General features: G+C 37.8%; 2 protein-coding genes across 2 annotated transcripts; both read left to right on the top strand.

Annotated features, from left to right (window-relative positions):
• The first annotated feature begins 2,449 nt into the window (after positions 1–2,449).
• Positions 2,450–3,322, top strand: LOC142349125 (uncharacterized). The gene has a single exon (XM_075400538.1). The coding sequence runs from the start codon at positions 2,450–2,452 to the stop codon at positions 3,320–3,322; it is 873 nt and encodes a 290-aa protein (XP_075256653.1).
• Positions 3,323–3,774: 452 nt separating this feature from the next.
• LOC142349124 (uncharacterized) lies at positions 3,775–7,786 on the top strand. The gene is made up of 4 exons (XM_075400537.1): positions 3,775–4,117; positions 5,510–5,704; positions 6,049–6,219; positions 6,303–7,786. The coding sequence occupies exons 1-4, from the start codon at positions 3,775–3,777 to the stop codon at positions 7,784–7,786; spliced, it is 2,193 nt and encodes a 730-aa protein (XP_075256652.1).
• Positions 7,787–15,583: the final 7,797 nt, after the last annotated feature.

Below are 15,583 nucleotides of genomic sequence, written 5' to 3'. Positions count from 1 at the left end.
TTAAGAAACAGTTGACTTTATTCTTTATTGCATTTATAGCAGCATCGCATTTGTGAAAAAAAATAGATAGGAGAAGATTCGTTGTGTTCAATTCTCTAATTCTGTAAGGCCCATTTAAAAAAATGATTTTTGTCTATAAGTACACACACACGCACACACACAACACACACACACACACCCACACACACGTATATATATTTATTTATATATATATATATATATATATATATATATATATATATATATATATATATATGAATAAAAACTAATTTTTAAAATCGGCCTTACATAATTACAGCCTATAGAACACAAAAAATCTTTTCCTATTCATTTTTTTCATGGATGCGTTGCTGCTAGCAATGCAGCAGGGATTAAAGTTAACTGTTTCATGATTAAACTTTATATGAATAAAACGACATGTCCAAAACTGATTAGATTGTTTTTTAGAACAAAAAGTCTAGGTTGAATCAAGTTGAAAACATCAATTTGTCTTTTATACCCCACTTGTCGAAGACTTAAACGAACTCCAAGGTGTATATGGCATCCATTCATAGTAAATGACCTTAAGGAATACATAACTGAAAAAGTACATTAGCGTAACTGATGCGTTACAAAATTCAAATTTACATCGATAAGATAAATGTTTACCTCAACTCAAATTAGGGTTAACTTAAAGTAACTTTAATGCCGTTTACCTTTATTTTACCCAGAGATAAATACGATAGCTGATTAAAAGTAAAGTTACCTGAACTTTGTCTAGTGTGTATTCTACAGCTTACAAAATCACTCGATGTAACATTCAAAGTGTTACGATTTACAATAGATTTTGATACAATGACCTTCAATGCAATCCGAGCAAGATGAGGAAAACAATGATAATTAACCACGTGCTGAAACCAAATATTCATAATTTCAAACGATATTATCACATTCACTTGGTCTTTTCGAGCTTGAGATTCTTAAGCATAAAGCGTTATAATAAAGCATTTCTAAGCAAGTGATTCAAATAATGTTGCACCGCAACATTTGGTCCGCCGACAAATAGGTTAAGGATAAAATAGTCAAAGCATTAGGCACCAAAAGCATTAACTCTCTCAAAAATTTTAGCAAAAAATCTAAAAGGGGAAACTTAAAGGGGAAGTTAAAAGCGGACCCCCCACTAGATAACACATCCCCCCTCATGTTATACAAGTTGATTAACCTGTATAACAAGGTTGATTAACCTAATTCTGAGACCCGGTAAAGTTATCTAGTGGGAGAACTATATCTCAAGGGTTACAAAAACTTTTTTGTGAAACTTCGGGGAAAACAATCTCTTTCTCAGTTCTCGCAGAGAACACGAAATTTTTAGTTTAGGTTTGCTCCCCCGAAGTAATAGCACTAAGTTCGCGCGCAAAAATTGGCCGCATTTTTTGGAGGGGGGATTAAGTGAAACCCGATTTCCCATCTTTTGCGTTTATTTAGTGTGTTTTTAGCTTTCAGCACAGCAAAATCCACGAAAAAGACAAACGAAACTAATACGAATAAAGACCAGCATCAAAGACACGAAAAAAACGCCCTCAAAGGCAACAGCAAGTCAAAATGTCCAATCTTGAAATGCAGAAACGGTCGCGGGGATCACACCGCAGCGTTGCTACAAGGTTTAACAATGAGGCTGAAAATATCATGTCAAAAGATCTAGACACCATTTCAGAAGCAGACATCAACAGGCTAAATCAGGTAGCGACACTTCTCACCCGAAAGCAGAATTTTCTGGTAACTTTGAACCAAGAACTTCAACAGAACTTGACGGAGGCGGAAGCACTGGACAATGACATTCTGGAGTCCGAGGAAGTTGATTACAAGTTGACACAGAACATTGATGCGATCAAACGCTTCACGAAACGTTTTGAGGGACCTTCAACAGCAGCAGGTACTTCAACGCCATCTACTTCAACGCTCTCCGATGCTATGAGGAACTCAGCCAACATCAAGTTACCAAAACTCAATCTGCCAGTTTTTTCGGGTAATTATATGGAATGGACTTCGTTCTTTGATTTGTTCAAAGGAGCAGTCATCGACAACAGTTCTCTTCAAGGAAGTCAGAAGTTGCAGTATCTGAAAGCATCTGTAAAAGGTGATGCCGCCAAACTGCTTGCCTCGATACCAGTTACCGATCACAACTTCGACATTGCTATGAATACTCTGATAAACAGATACGAGAACAAGAGGATCATCATTCGCACACACCTGCATTCAATTGTTTCGTATCGATCACTGACAACCGATAATGCCAGAGACTTAAGAAATTTAATTGAAGCAATGGACGAACATCGACTTGCCTTGCAGAATTTGGGAGAATCAGTGAACAGTCAAGACATCTTTTTTGTTTACTTGATCAGTGAGAAGCTGCCTACAGAGACAAGAAAACAATGGTAGCTGTCTTCAAAAGGCAAGGAACCTCAAAGGTATGCAGAGCTCAGAATTTTTGTTAGAAGAACGCGCACAAGCACTCGAGGCAACTGCGCCAAATGGAGTAGGAGCGACAAAAACTCAAATGAACGGGAACCAACGACATTTACACACACATTTGGCAACTTCCGAGCAACAATGCGAATGTTGTGAAGAAACGCACAGAATTTTCATATGCGGAAAGTTCAAGAAACTTTCAGTAAGGGAACGTGCAGAGCTGATAAAGGTTAGAAAACTCTGTTTCAATTGTCTGCGACCGGGACACAGATCAGAAGATTGTAATGGATCGAAATGCAAGCCATGTGGTAGAAATCATCATACTCTTCTTCATCGTGAAAACATTCACAACAAAAACACCAATCAGCAAACAACTATTGGAACAACCAGCACTCAAGCAAATGACAAACAGAAGAACAACGCTATAACAACAACAGCAATTGCAAGAGCTAAGGATGAAAACAAGTTCACGGGAGCTATGACTCAACGAACTTCAGAAGAAGTCTTTCTTCAAACCGCAATTGTTGCCGTTAATGTTCACGGCGAGACAATTCTACTTAGGGCACTTCTAGACTCAGCTTCACAAAACAACCTTATAACTGAATCAGCAGTACAAAGGTTACAATTGAAGAAGAAAAGCAGCAACACAAAAGTTTTTGGACTAGGTGGGACTGTTCAAGACAACAAAGGTCGCGTGGACCTTCTTATCTCATCAAGGAACAGATCGTCCACTGTCAATATTAGTGCGTCAGTTTTGACAAAAATGACTGATAATCTGCCATCACGGTTCATTGACAACAGCCAATGGGAAACAGTAAAGGAGTTGGAGCTTCTGACCCAGACTTCAACAAGCCGTCATCAATTGACCTCTTGATCGGAGCATCTCATTATGAAGATATAATGATTGGTAACAATCGACTAAAGGAGCCTAACTGTGGAATAACATATAGGCTATCAATGTTCGGTTGAGTCGTTATTGGAAGGGAACAGACAGACAAAACCTATACAAACGATCTGCAGACTTTCTTTGTTTCTTCAGAGCCAGAAAATTTGCAGCGTTTTTGGGAAATAGAAGAAGTTCCAGCAGCGCAGCTTTGGACAGCCGAAGAAAAACGCTGCGATGATCACTTCAAGGAAACAACTAGAAGAAGCCCTGAAGGTCGCTTCATAGTGAAACTTCCCTTCAAAAAAGAGACAAAAGCATTGGGAGATTCACTTCAACAAGCCAAAAAACGACTCCGCAGTCTTCTATTCAGATTGGAAAGACAACCCGACCTTTATAAGAGATACGCAGAATTCATTGGAGAGTTTTTTCATCTCGGACACATGGAGAAAATTCCAACATCAGAACTTGTCAAGCCTGTCGAAAACTGCTACTATCTTTGTCATCATTGTGTGTTCAAGGAGTCAAGCACTACCACCAAGCTGAGGGTCGTTTTTGACGGATCCGCAAAGACAACAACAGGAGTATCTCTCAACGACAGACTCATGGTCGGACCAAAAATTCAGAAAGACCTTTTCAGCATTCTTGTTCGATTTCGACTACACCAAGTAGCACTTTCTGCTGATATTGCAAAAATGTATAGGCAAGTGGAATTGGACAAGGAAGACAAAGATTATCACCGATTATTGTGGAAAGATCCAAATTCAGAGGCGATTGAAACTTATCGTATGACTCGGGTAACATACGGCATTGCGTCTTGCCGAAGAAACAACAAACACTAAACTTCGTTTGTCACTAACAACTGATATGTATGTGGATGACCTACTTACAGGATGCCAAGATTCAGAAGCCGCAGAGAAGCTTCAGGACGCCATTATTACGCTTCTTGCTTCAGCAGGTTTTGATATACGGAAATGGGTATCTAGCGACTCAAAACTTGTATCAAGACTAGCTGCCACTTTCAGAGAAACGGAAGACGAGAAGATAATTGAAAGCGAAGACTATGTCATTAAGACGCTTGGGATAAGGTGGAATCCAAATCCTGATCAATTTGGTTTCACAGTAAAACTTGACAAGGGAACTCCATTTACAAAACGGCAAATCCTCTGAGAAGTTTCACGTTTATTTGACCCACTGGGATGGGTATCACCAACGACTATTCAACATAAATCCTTTGTTCAACTGTTGTGGATGGACAAACTTAGCTGGGATCAAGCTTTATCGGACCCAATTCTACAGCAGTACCTGCGACTTCGAGCACAACTGAAGGATCTTGAAAAAATTAGTCTTCAACGGAAGGTTCTCAAGCCAGCCACGAAATCAGATTTGCAGTTGCACGTCTTTTGCGACGCTTCTACAACAGCTTATGCTGCTGTCGTTTTCATCAGACAGGAGACAGACAATTTCATTGAAACAAAAATGCTTACAGCAAAGACGAGAGTTGCACCAATTAAATCAGTTTGTGTGCCAAGGTTGGAACTTTGTGCTGCTCTGCTAGGAGCTAAGCTTGTTGAGGCAGTGACAAATGCTATTAGCGATGAACGGTTTCCAACTCCGAAGGTTTTTGCGTGGTCAGATTCTACAGTTACAATCCGAGGAAATGGAAAACATTTGTCGCCCACCGAGTAGCGAAAATACAAGAAATTATTCCGGCCAGTAGTTGGAAATATGTTCCAACAGAAGATAATCCAGCGGATTGTGCTTCCAGAGGATTAGCAGCCGCTGATTTGATGAACCATAAGCTTTGGTGGGATGGACCAGAGTGGTTGCGGCAACCTGAAAACGCCTGGCCTTCACTTGACATTTTGTCACCTACAGGAGAAGAGACCAAGAAAGAAGTAAAGGTGCAATCTGAAAACGTGACAATGATTTCATCTAAAGAAGATAACGCAATTTTTTTGATGATAAATCGGCATTCGTCAATACATAAAGTCACAAGGATATTTACCTATGTCCAAAAGTTCATCAGCAGTATCAGGAGAAGAATTCAATCTTCAAAAGCGAAACAACGGACAACAAAAATGTCGAACAGCATAAAAGCATGCTCTTCAACGCCAAACGAAAGGACTGATAGTAATGAGTCTACGTCTCAACCAATGATCTGGACTTATAATTCAGTCTCTTTACAAGGGAAAGATTTATACGAAGGACGACTTCAACTGTACAGCTTCATACAGCGAAACTTTCTTCATGAATACAAGATCATCATGAATCAGCCCACTGAAGATGCAAACAACAGCAGCAGAGATGCGACAAAACAATACGTTCAGCAACGTATCAAATCCACTGGACCAGAGGGGGTTGGTGGTACAGGTGCCCAGGTGCTTACATCAACACCAGGATTGGCAAGGGCACGGGGATCTCTTTAGTTACCAATGGTCCTCAACACTTAGGTGGGACCGGAGGCCCGGGATGTCTTGTCAGCGTCAAGGGCGCGGACGAAAGTTGGAGCTCAGGTTCAGCCGGTACTCCTGAGGTTATAGGTAGGGCCGGGGGCCCAGGTAGTCTTAGTCTTGTCAGCGCTGGGAGCGCAGATGAAAGTTCGAGCTCTTTTTCTACTAGTTCACTAGGTATAGGTAGGGCCGGGGGCCCAGATAGTCTTGTCAGCGCCGGGGGCGCAGGTGAAAATGCGAGCTCAGTTTCTACTAATTCCTTAGGTACAGGTAGGGCCAGGGGCCCTGGTAATCTTTTCAGCGCCGGGGGCGCAGATGATAATGTTTCTACTACCAATTCCTTAGGTATAGGTAGGGCCGGGGGCCCAGGTAGTCTTGTCAGCACCGGGGACGCAGGTGCAAATGCCAGCTCAGTTTCTATTACCAATTCCTTAGGTATAGGGAGGGCCGGGGCCCAGGATGTCTTGACAGCGTAGAAGCTGTCGGGGTCTCAAGGGAGGATGTCAGACATGGTATAGGTTGGGCCGGGGGCCCTGGGGATCAACTGTACATCGTGTCTACCGGGAATACAGACAATTCTAGCGAAACAGTACATCAATTTAACAAAGATGACACCAGAGAAATAAAATGTTTCGTTAACGCCTATGCAGCAGCCACTAAAGGGAGACACAGAAGACGAAAATTTCCTAGAAGCAGCAGTCTCAACAGCCTTTCACCATTTTTTGATGACGAAAATAAGGTGATTCGAGTTGGAGGACGCCTAGCCAATTCACCCTACACAATAGACCGAAAATTTCCAGTTCTTATTCCAAGAAAATCGCCAATCACTGAAATGCTTATTCGAGAAGCACACGAGAAAAATCTTCACGGAGGACCTCAACTGACGTTATACACGCTTCGACGAAATATTTGGATACCTGGAGGGCTTTCTGTAGTGAAAGGTGTCTTATACAGATGCAAGCCATGTATCCGTTTTGATGCCAAATTGTTACAGCCTCAGATGGGAGATCTACCTCGAGAGCGAGTAGTGCCGTCCTTTGCGTTCAGTCACTGCGGACTCGACTATTGTGGACAGTTCTACACAAAAAATGGAACTCGAACGCTTTTGAAAACATACGTTGCAATTTTCATTTGCTTCAGTACGAAGGCAGTTCACATAGAGCCAGTTATGTCTCTGACCAAGGACGACTGTCTTGCAGCCATTAAACGATTTGTGTCTCGTCGAGGTATTCCTGATGCAATATACAGCGACAACTCAACAACTTTCATTGGGACCAAGGGAGAGTTGGAGTTTCGACAAGCCTTAGCTACGCACGAGTTTGAAGATTTGATATCAACGTTCGGCAAGGAGAACAATATTACTTGGCTTACTATACCACCGAGAACACCAAATTTTGGAGGACTATGGGAGGCCGCTGTCAAATCCTTGAAACGCCACATGTACCGCAGCATTGGAAGAACAAAATTGTTTTTTGAAGACTTCACAACACTGTTGACACAAATTGAAGCAATCTTAAATTCAAGGCCTATTACGTCCGTTTCAAATGATCCCAATGATGCCTTAGCACTTACACCAGGACACTTTTTGATAGGACGACCAATCACAGCACTGCCTGAACCAAAAACAACAGGAAAAGAAACAATTTCATTGACACGACAGAAGAAGAGGATGGACAATCTTATCAGAGACTTTTGGAAGAAGTGGTCAACAGAATATTTGTCAAATTTACAACAACGGAAAAAATGGCAAACGGGACAACCAAATATTGACATCAATGATGTAGTAATAATCAAGGAAGAGAACACACCACCCACTCTGTGGCCAATGGGACGAATAACAAAGGTCTTTGATGGAAATGATAAAATAGTTCGAGTTGTTGAACTGAAGACATCATCTGGACTATTTATACGACCAGTCAACAAGCTGGTCTTGTTAATGAAAGAGGATATTGACATGCCGTCATTAAGATCTGACAAAGAAAATGACACAGATGAAGAATGAACAACAGAGGATGCAGACGAGGAATGACAGCAAGAAAATGTAAATTACAATTGTACAAAACTGGCAGACAAGAACTCATTGAATTTATGAAAGTATCGACAAACTTGTGATGGTTTGCTGAGAAAAACTTATTACCACATTTGACCACTTAACCAGAAAGCCAGTTTCAATGATATATTAATAAAGTTGAACCAGTTCAAGGAGGCCGGTATGTTACGATTTACAATAGATTTTGATACAATGACCTTCAATGCAATCCGAGCAAGATGAGGAAAACAATGATAATTAACCACGTGCTGAAACCAAATATTCATAATTTCAAACGATATTATCACATTCACTTGGTCTTTTCGAGCTTGAGATTCTTAAGCATAAAGCGTTATAATAAAGCATTTCTAAGCAAGTGATTCAATTAATGTTGCACCGCAACACAAAGACTGGTACCATATATTCTGTAAAAACTAAGAAGCACCTAACAGAAACACCTGTCAAAGCCCAAAACACTAAGGTCAATGGCGAAGTCTGCCTATAACCATACTCACTCTGCACTCGAAATTATGTGGTCGGGGCTGCCTGAAGATCGTATGATAGTCTGTCTCATCAGAGGCGGATTCCAGCGCACTTCAGTCTGATCATAGGTGGGTTCGAGTGCAATTGAGGCGCAGGAAAATTTCCCACAGCATTTGAGTCTAATAAAAGCTCATTTACGTCTGGGAAAGATCATTTCCGATCATATTCGATCATTTCCTATCTTGTTTCAGTGACTGAGGATTGGAGGAAACTTGCATACAACACATTCAACACCATAAACGACAATAACATTGCTAAATGTCACGCAACAGTGACAATTCTTGACAAAGAGTTTCCTGATAGTTATTGGAGTGTGTTTGCAACTATACAAGGAAATGATGATAAAGACGATCATGTATGCGTTATGAGTAACATAGGAAGAGAGGCAGGTGATCGAGGATGGGAGGATGAGCAAATTTGGAAAGATATTCCGGGACTTGTTGCCACCGGCACAAATCAGGCTACCAGAGACGACTTGGGTTCTGGGCATCAGCCAGTCAATACCCTCTGGACGCTATATATCTGGAAAGCCCTCAAATCCCAATCATAAAAGTTGGAAAACCCGAGGAAGCAGAGAAGACACAAATATCCCAGATAATTGAGAGTCTAAAGGTGAAACAGAAGAAGGAAAAGTTACGATCAGTTGGGAAAAACTGGAGCTGTGAACGATGGAAGGATGAGTTGACACAACAGATGAACAAATCACAGGAACTGAAGAAAGGAAGACATCTAGTGGTCGGGAGATTGACCTACAGATACTCTCAGTATCATTCCTGTTTCTCCACAAATGTCGGGGTGTTTGTTTACGTTTGCTTCGCAAAAACTTGAAATTGGTTTTCCCACCAAAGAAATTGGTTTCTGTGAAGTAATTTCTATCTGCAACCTGTATCTACTAATCCAAAAAAAATAATTGACTGATTATTTCGTTAATTTTACTTTTTCAGAACAAATCAATGTACAAATTTAATAGTCATCTAATTATAAAAATTGGAACTTTCTTATGGTGTTTAAATGTAATTGATTTCAATTAATGTGGATTACTAAGCTGAGGGAATGTGCATTGGGATAGAAAAAGAATCGAAAAAATGAAACGAGGAACACAAGTTGAACACAGCATTGGAAATTATTACATGATGAGATAATTAGGTTTTCGTACACATACTCACGGATACAATCTATTGCCAAAGATACAGCAAAAAAATCTTGTTTAAACTTTCCCAATAAATTTCCTTTGTTTCAAACAGCAGTCAGAATACGCGTTTGTTCAAAATGTAGGCAGCTCCTGCAAGTAGGTTTTCAATGCTATCGAGAACAATTCGCCGAAATTTTGGTTGCTTTCAATTCACTCATGCTATCAACAACCGTGCAGCACCTCCAAGTTCTCATCATACGTATAGTAAAGCCAGTCGACTATATAAATCGCGGAGCCCAAATCTCGCTCCTCATAAAAAATCAACCCAACATCAAAACTATCCTAGGTCGAGGTCCATGCGAAAGTGGCCTCTGATCCGACTCATGTCGTAAGCACACGGTGAGTTTCATAACCATTTCAACGCGTCTGGAAACTGATTGGAGCGCCAAAAAATCTGTAGAAATCTCTAATGGTTTTTTCAGATCAGAGCTCACTGCCGTCTGCGATGAACAGCTCGAATGTCAGTTGCGTCTGGGATTGTTTGATCACAAGCCACTTTTAAGTGCACAAGAGTTTGATCAGACGCCACTACTGTCCGAGAATGATTTCATCAAAATTATTTCCGTCTTGTAATGGTCTGACAAAAGGCCAATTTTGGGCGCTACTGAGTCTGATTTACGGTATAATAATATATTATGATATAATAACATAGCCACAAGACTCTCGGAAAATTTTTTCAAGATTGTTTACAGAACCAACTTCTGAAATTTTCCAGTATTTTATGGTGGAGTTCACCTGCTGCCTTCTCATCCGGATGGGAACGGGCAAAGGTAGATTTGCGAACTTACAACTTTAGAAAAATTCAGTCCGAGCATACGGTAATAAGAGCACCCTGAAACTTTTTCCAGGCAAATCATCACATAAACAATATAGCGAAAAGACGGTAAATAAGAGCTAAAAAACTATTTCATGTTGATTTAAAAACCAGAACTATAATAAGCAAAATCGTAGAGTTTACCAAGCGATTTTCTCTAGGATCGTCAGGCGTACCAATTTTGATGCTTCATCGTGAAGGGATTGTTGTCTCGGGCGTCTTTCATGTGTGATTGTATATCCAGCCAATTGTCTAGCAGTTTTTTTGGAAACCCAAAAATAAGGATTCAGTGTTTTTATTTTTATTTGTTTCGACTTTATCAATGCAAACTTCTTGGTACTTGGTCTTGGTTCCTGAAAAACAATTTCATAGGACGTTTGAAGATGCTGTATGAAAGGCAACAGCAGCTTGGCTTATCGTTTCGATGATGCTCGATTAAAGATAAAGTTGAAAATATGGATACAGAATATTCAGAAAATAAATTTAAGTTCTTTTTTCATAGAGCTTTAGTTTTTATATTTTTGTTATAAAAAACAATGCTTTTTTAACCAATTTTATTTTATATAATTGAAAGCTATTTTTTTCATTTAAGCTGCTCAAATAGTCTCTTTAGGTATGTGTAACGTATGTAAAAAGATCATTTTTGAAACAATTAAAGTTATCTTTTACTAAAAGTTTTACCATTTGTTTTTATGTAACATCTGTCCAGAAATAGAAGCCCTGCCTCAAAAACAACTGTAGAACAGAGAATCAATGTTCTTTCTGTTATCAAAATTTTTACCAAAATATTTGCAATCTAAATTTTGCCAAATTGTTCAAAATTTGACAAATAACGAAGACAATATGAATCAATGAAACCAAATCTGAGAATAAAGTTCGTATTCAAGTTGGTCTCATTTGGTCGCTTACTTCGAAGAAGGCCTTCGATAACCTCATTTTTTCTTAAAAACAACAGGGCCTCAAAGAAGTAAATCAAAGGGATTATCTGCTCCTCTGAAAACTCAATTTATTTTTCTCTTCGATATTTTTCAACAATTTAATTGTGACAAACACTAATGTGGTTGGCAAGGAATATTGCGAGTACTCTTGTTGTTTTTTGTTCGATTAGCGTTTTTCAGCACTAGGATGGCAAATTGCAATTCTCTCGTTTAATGTTGAGTCTTGTTGACTATTTGGGGGACAACTGGGTAGACACATACGCAACCCTGATTATGTTTGATTGCGTACAGAGTTTCCCAAAATGGGACTGTGTCTTTGATTTGATGAAATCATAAAAATTGGACAACTGATCTCTTGCAATAATATTGCCTCAAATATCGCATTTCATGACGTCAATGTTCTGTAACAAAAAGTGACGGCAATTCCATATAAATTGTTTCTAATTTTCTCAAGTTTTTAAATCTCCTTAACTTTCTAAATATATAGAAAGTAACCGATACCTTAAACAGATATTTAAAATATAAGCCACAATACAATATTATGTTGAATATTTTTAGACAGTCAATATTCCCAGCCATAATATAAGGGATATCAGAGCTCTGTCAAACATACTCATCGGACATTCAGTAGTTGCAGGCTATGGAAGAAAAACAGCTGCATATTTTGCAGCAAACTGAACTCAAGGAAGCAAAAATATTTTTTATTTTTACTGAATTGTGGCAACCCAATTTTCTGTTGTGAAATGATTTAAAAGGTTAGAAACATTATTCCAAATTATTACCTACAGTTAAATAAAAAAATCTGAAAGTGCAGAAAATAGCGAATGGTTATTTGGTCGTTACTTTTTTCTCAACTAGTGTTAGAAAACCATACTAAAAGTAATTTTTGCAAAACGATCAATTTCGTTTTTCGCATTTTTTACACCTCTGTTTCTCATTCCTTTTCCTTTTTTTGCGGTTAATATTGACTTTATTGCACACAATGGTAAAATTAAAGGCGTTTAAAAACACGTTTATGAGCTTTTTGATCATTTTTTTAGTTTTTTACTCCCGATCTATATATGTTTTTAAAGCTGTTTTGCTGTTTTAGAAGTTTTTAATTGCTTTTCGTCTTCCCGTACCTAACTCCAAAAGCGTTTCAGTACTGGGCCAGTATAAAAGCAATTCCTTATCATGACTAAATCATAGACTGATTCATGTCACTTTTTTGACTTGTCAGACTTGAGTTTAGTCTGATTTTGCAATGGTCAGACTTGGGCCAAGTGCAAAAAAAGTCACGTACGGTAACCGAACCCACGAACTCTCTCTCTCTCTCTCTCCGTAGATGTTTGCTCTCCATTGTGCACCACCATGGCTGTTGAACATTGTTTTTACGGTTGAAAGAAGAAAATGTCTAACGAGATGGCGAGCAAAACGTATTACATGGGAAACTTGCATTTACAATTGCCCGATACCGATTTACACTTGGCGTTCGGTCTGGGTTTATTCCGAAGCTGTGATTGTCAAATTAGGTTTTACTGGCAACAGTTGGAGTTGTAACGTTTAGTTTCTTACGTCAAAGCAATAAAGTATGAGTCTTGGCCTCATCAACCAAATGTAATTAAATTGTTCAGCAAAAACTCCACAGCAAAACAAATATAAGCAAAGTTTTTTAAAAAGAATTTTCAACCATGGTGGAAAAATGTTCTAAGAAGATAAATAAAAAAATCTTTCTAATTACACGTCAACCGTTGCTTATAATCTAGCATACAATTTTAATGATTTTGCAAATTCTCTTATATTCTAAAATTATACTTTTTTTCAATTGCTGGGCCCACTTTTATCTAAACCTCAAACTCTGCCATCTTATTTTTTATTATGCCGTGTTTTTCCAGGAAGGTATTTCAACAAACATTGCTTAAAAAGACTAAGATAACCCGCCTTTGAATGTTGAATTTATTTCTTGCAAGCTGTTGTGTCTCTCCTGCCATCTACTGTCAATGGGGGAATATATAAGCAAGGCTGGCTTTTTTCAGTCAAATTTTCACTTTTTGTTTTTGCATCGCAAAAAAAAGAAAAACGTCATTTTTAGCCCTCTTGATCTTCGATTTTGAGAAAATGGGAACACTTTTAAAATTTCGAAGGAAAGATCGAAAAAGAAAACTCGCAAAATTGCGCGGAGGGAGAGTTGTGACAAATCGTATGGAAATTATAAAGGAAGCTAAAAACAAACCAAGGATATTTTTATTAAAACTAGTTAGGTCAAAAAGAGTTTTTTTGTAACGAGTAAATCTTTACAGTTTAAAGCCTAAGAACTAAGAATTATTATTTGTTGACCAAAAGGTTGAAAAAAACAAATATTTTTTTTCTTTCTGAAAAATTTATTTAAATTTTTCTGCCTCTCTGTTTTCTGCTGATTAATAACTATTGCAAGAACCAAAGCAAGCTTCTCTGTATTGAACAGTTTTTTTAGGAAACGGAAATTATCAGAAAATTTATACTTTTCAAAATTGTATAAATCAACTTTGAAATGTAAATCTAAAAGTAGAAAAACGTTTTTTCCAAGTTCTACAGTTGTCTTTGCGGGAAAATCAATTTTTTCCAAAACTAACCTTTTCAAAGTTTTTAGAACCGCTGACACCGGTCTGATCGATTGAGCATCAAATCAATCGAAATCTTTATTTAAAGATTAAAGAAGAGAACTTTTTCTTAACATTTTATCTATAATCATTATGTTTCTAGAGCTGATTGTTCGATTAACATCATCTATTATAATGCAAAATGGAAGAATAGGAGAGTTAGAGGGTTTGCTGATTAACTAAATGAAAAACTTAATAAAAAGGTTACAACTTCTATTGATATCTTGAAATCTTTGAATCGACGTTTCCCAGATTGCAGACGCTTTGAGAAATTGAGAAACTGAAAAAAAAATTGATGGTTTTAATCTTAGGATAAAAAATGAAGAAGTTTTTTGAAAAATGAAGATTACTTTTTCTTTTTCAGTTCACATAAAAAAAATTTAAATTTTTCGATTCTTCAAAAATAATCCACCGAAATGTGAAAACGCAGAACAAAAAGAGTTACTGACAGTCAATGCTCAGTGCTACTGAACAAAAGACCTTGAGGAAAACCAATAACGTTCCCTTACATGTTAGAGACAAATAGATGCAGGAGTGCAAAAACTGTCAGAAATCTATAAAAAATTATAACAATTAAACAATGTTTGCTAAAATTTGCGGTTTCAAATGTGTTCGGAACGAAAATGTTGTTGGTTAAACCTATCTGCTGTAAATTCTGCAAGGCTTTTAAAACAATAATAATAGGCCCAGTACGCTCATGAAACCTCACAAAACAAATTGAAACACTGGTTTCAATTTTATAGTTACTCATGAAATTGCCTCAAGAGGTCCGAAGCCAGTTGTCAAGAGAATACAAAAAAAACAGAAATGAACCTTGCTTAAACCAGATAATGCTGCTGCTGAGACATAAAAAATGGCAAAATTTTTCGAGATTCTTTGTAAAGTTACATTTCAAAGTTGACTGCCAAATTAAAATTATCTCTACAATTGCTTCAACCAGTCCACATTTGGTTATTGAGCACAAACGAAGAAGACCTAATTGAACGATGACGAAACTTGAGTAAAGATCAGTTATAAAAGAGAAAAGTTTAAAAAAATGTTTTCTGTGTTGGATTTTTTTTGTTTTGATTGTGTTCGTGTGTGTATGTGTGTGCATGTTTGCGTGTGTGTGTCTGTGTGTGTGTAATTTGTAGAGTGTGGGAGTTTGTATTGATTCTGTGTCTTTCAAATTGTGCAATACTTCTTTTTTGGATACTCCCAAGGGTTTCTTTGACAGAAAATATGGGTTGTTTTTGCAACGTTGAGAGTTATGTTGAAAAATACTGTTCTACGTACAAACTTTAAATTTTTCAATTCTTCAAAAATAATCCACCGAAATGTGAAAACGCAGAACAACTGGAGTTACTGACAGTCAATGCTCAGTGCTACTGAACAAAAGACCTTGAAGAAAACCAATAACGTTCCCTTACATGTTAGAGACAAATAGATGCAGGAGTGCAAAAACTGTCAGAAATCTATAAAAAATTATAACAATTAAACAATGTTTGCTAAATTTGCGGTTTCAAATGTCTTCGGAACGAAAATGTTGTTGGTTAAACCTATCTGCTGTAAATTCTGCAAGGCTTTTAAAATAATAATAATAGGCCCAGTACGCTCATGAAACCTCACAAAACAAATTGAAACACTGGTTTCAATTTTATAGTTACTCATGAAATTGCCTCAAGA

Source organism: Convolutriloba macropyga, chromosome 11 (assembly GCF_964194025.1).
Source record: "Convolutriloba macropyga chromosome 11, txConMacr16.3, whole genome shotgun sequence".
Lineage (NCBI taxonomy): Eukaryota > Metazoa > Xenacoelomorpha > Acoela > Convolutidae > Convolutriloba > Convolutriloba macropyga.
The sequence above is the reverse complement of the archived record's forward strand: the minus strand, read 5'-3'. Positions and strand labels throughout refer to the sequence as shown.